Source organism: Humulus lupulus, chromosome 6 (genome assembly GCF_963169125.1).
Source record: "Humulus lupulus chromosome 6, drHumLupu1.1, whole genome shotgun sequence".
Lineage (NCBI taxonomy): Eukaryota > Viridiplantae > Streptophyta > Magnoliopsida > Rosales > Cannabaceae > Humulus > Humulus lupulus.
Window position 1 is genome coordinate 31,457,772 of NC_084798.1, and position 3,870 is coordinate 31,461,641.

Consider the following 3,870-nt stretch of genomic DNA (forward strand, 5'->3'; position numbering starts at 1 on the left):
TACATGTTACACCACCATTTTGAATCAGAAGAGAGATTTCAAGAAATTGCAGATCTATTAACCCTAGCAATAATCGAGCCAGATTTGGTGTATCATAAGGGATTTTCCCTTTCTTGCATGGCTAAGTGATCCTACTGACATTGAACCTAGTACTCAAGTGGTTTGGCCGATAGTGGGTCATGAAATATGGAATGGTATGTAGGTGGGGGTTTCCGAGGAATAGGAATAACCTCTGGTTTTTTTCCAGCTTTGGTGAGCATCTTGAATAACTGGTGAATTACAACTCTATTGTACTGCAATTGGAAAATGATTTGAAATGTTTCCAAGACCCAACATGCTTTTTTCGCATTAGGCTCTTTCGTTAACCGATATAAATATCGGTTAGTCTACCATATTTTTTTTTGATAGAAAAATAAAAAGACGTCGTTACAAAAATTTAAAGAAAGTTTGGGGACTATTATGGTAAGAATGAATTTAAGAATGAACGATTATAAGAATTCTCTATTGTTATGACATGTTGCCTTTTCCATTCTTTCCTCTTCCAAATTGTCCACACTAACAATCCACCCCTCTCCACCAAAAGGAGATTTAAGTAAATAACCAAATACAATACTTGGAATAAGGGTCAAATTGGTGATTTTTCTTCTACTTGTCGAAGTAGAGCTTATTAGGAGGATAATCCCTGGATGAAGATCCGATTAGTCTATGTAGAGCTTAAATCTTGAGAATGACCTCTTAGACGTGATAAAAACTGAATCTGCACTAAGGAGGAAGATTCGACGTTTTTTTTCTTCTAGGAAATCCCCAACGAAAAATACACACTATTCCTTATTTTAGATCAAATCGATCATAACCATTACCCACATTCCACGAAATTGTCAAGAAGTTTGGTATTGATCCTTTCGATTTCTGTTTTAGTATTTTTTAGTTACATTGGTTTCTTTCTTTCCTTCAATATATTACTATATTCTTTTCTATCGACTTGACCCATAGTGATATTATTTGATCAAATCATTGAATGATTTATTTCTTTTGAAATATCTTCCATGTTTAGCCACTCTAGGAGCAACTGTTCATGGCCATTATGGAGAAAAACTTTCCGAAGGAGATACATTAGTTACATTTATTTATGAAAAATCAAGATCCGGTGATATAACGCAGGGTCTTCCAAAAGTGGAACAAGTGTTAGAAGTTCGTTTGATTGATTCAATATCAATGGATATTCAAAAGAGATTTGAGGATTGGAACAACAAAAGATTTTTTTTTTTTGGTTGAAAGACCTAAAAGTCTAGTCTAGGGGAGTTGAAGGGGGCGAATAGCCAAGATTCATCTAAAAAAATAGTATAAATAGAATTTAATCCCCTTTCATTTATTTCTATATTTTTTTAGTATTCTAATTCTTCATTTCGTCCATGCGACTCTCCGGAGCCCACCTAAATGATGTGTGTGGTACATAGTTATATTATATTTTGGCATTATGAACTCGTTTAATTTCATCCTATTCACTCAACTCATTCCCAAAAAAGATCTTTTCTATATATAAACACTAGATTCTCAAGAATACACAAGAAAAGTACTTGGTCATCCACTTAACAATGGTAGTTCCAAAAAAGCGTACTTCTATATATAAAAAAAAAGATTCGTAAAAATATTTGGAAAAAGAAAGGATATTGGGCAGCATTAAAATTATTAAAATATATATTCACGATATGTTCCCTATGGTCACCGGGTTCATGAATTATGGACAACAAACAGTACGGGCTGCAAGGTACAATGGTCAAAGTTTTATGATTACCTTATCGCACGTAAATCGTTTACCTATAAGTATTCAATATCCTTATGAAAAATATTCTTGTAAATTCTTGCTCCCATTGGACCATTTGTATCTATATGCATTAGGATCCTGATTCATGGATCTCTCAGTTCAAGAAATAAAAATAAGAGGATTGAACAATTTCTTCTGACTCTTTTTCAAATTTGAGAAATTTTGGTTGATGCAAAGACTTCTTCTACGAGATGTTTTATTTTTCCATAAAAATATATTCGCTCAAAAAGGCCCCTAGAAGATGTTAATCAGAAATGAGAAGATTGGTTACAGAGAAAAAGTAAGATGTATTCATATTCACAACATGAAAATTATACAAGAACAAAAAGAATCTTGGATTACTTTTTGAAAAAATAGAAATAGATTTATTTGGAATAAGGAATCGTTTAATTTATTTTAGATTTCTTCTATGTAAGGTAAGAAAAGGGAAAACTAAATTCCGACAAATTGGAATATTACCAAATCATGCCCCTATTTCCATAGTGGTAGATATCAGTGTTTTGAGAATACACCCGCAGGAGGTCCGAACCCATTTTTTTATGATCGTTCGATAAAAAAAAAGATTTATTTTCTTCATAAAAAATAGGAGGTAGAACAACTAAAAGAAAGATCGATTCTTTGAGATCCTTCCTTTCTTCAAACGAAATGAACAGAGATAGAATCAAGCTGATTCCCTAAAGATTCGACCTCAATGGGAATATAAAATGGAGCACCTAACAACATATCTACACAGACCAAGAACTACGAGATCATACCTTTGGGGTGACAGAGGGATCGTACCATTCGATCCTTTATTTTCATGCTTTTCCCGAAGGTTTGGAGAAAGTTGCAATCAATAGGGAAAAAAACACCCCTCCCGAAATATAGAAAGAGGTGGCGGATGGCACATTGGTCATTGAAGGGTCCAAGCATATCTTAACCTTGGAATTGGGGACTACACAGCGCGGGGGGCATGTTAGAGGTATGGCTCGTTGTGTGACCCAAACTCAATTTTTCAACACCCCCACCCCAAAAGAAAAAAGACCAACATAGACGATGAGACTAGACACATCAATAAATTTAAGGAGCGACTCTGATAGTTTGACGAGAAGGCTCGTGAGCAGGAGGCCAAGTTAGATGACCTTCTCCAACAACTTAGACCTGGATATAGCCATATTTTTGGGTCTTCTATAGGATCTGGTTCGGGCATTGGAGGAGGCTCGAACGAACTAGCAGTTACTGCTCGTTTGCCGCCACCACCACAACTAGGAGCTCCCGCTCGACCACCACCACCACCACCAAAGAGAGGAGCTCTTGCTCGATCACCACCACCATCACAAACAGTAGCTCATGATCAACCACCACCATCACCACAAATAGAAGTTCTCGCTCAGCCTTCACCACCATCACAGGCAGCATTTCCCGCTCGACCTCCATCCTCACCACAACTAGGAGCTTCCGCTCCACCTCCTGATGTGGATAAGATAATAATATTTTATTTATTAATTAATTAGTTAGCATAAATGATTATAATAAATTTAATAATGACTTGTTTGTTTTTTGAATGTAGGTAATTCCATGCAAGGCGTGCGTTTACTCGTCCGACAACATCGTGGAAACATGCCACATTAAGGAGACATGGGCCAAGAAGCTTACAGTGCATGGAGAGGAATATGACAAAAAATATTATTGTGTCATTGTTGAGGTATCCCTTAAAGGGAGTGTGGTTCTGCCATGCTCAATCAAGCAGGAAGGTTACGACTTGGTTCTCAAGAGGTTGCTTACTATGTAGCCTGACCGAAGAGGCTAGTCCTCATAGATGGTCAACCTCTTCGGGAACATTTTAACCTAGTTTTTATTTTTATTCTAAGTAATTTGATTTCATAATAAGGAAAAAAATTTACTTATTTTTATTTTGTGATTTAAGAAGCCTGAGACTCCTAGAGATCCTGCTGCACCTTCCACTCAACCCCTTTTACACCTCCAGCGTTCTGGGAAAGAGACATTGACGCTGACTCCACCTCTTTGAACGACGACATTAGATTTTATAGCGAAGATGGTATCTC

General features: G+C 36.4%; 1 protein-coding gene across 1 annotated transcript; it reads left to right on the forward strand.

The window, feature by feature from the left end:
* The first annotated feature begins 1,740 nt into the window (after positions 1–1,740).
* LOC133784930 (uncharacterized) lies at positions 1,741–3,596 on the forward strand. The gene is made up of 3 exons (XM_062224196.1): positions 1,741–1,768; positions 2,999–3,279; positions 3,375–3,596. Exons 1-3 carry the CDS (start codon positions 1,741–1,743, stop codon positions 3,594–3,596), a joined length of 531 nt encoding a protein of 176 aa, XP_062080180.1.
* The last annotated feature ends 274 nt before the right edge of the window (positions 3,597–3,870 follow it).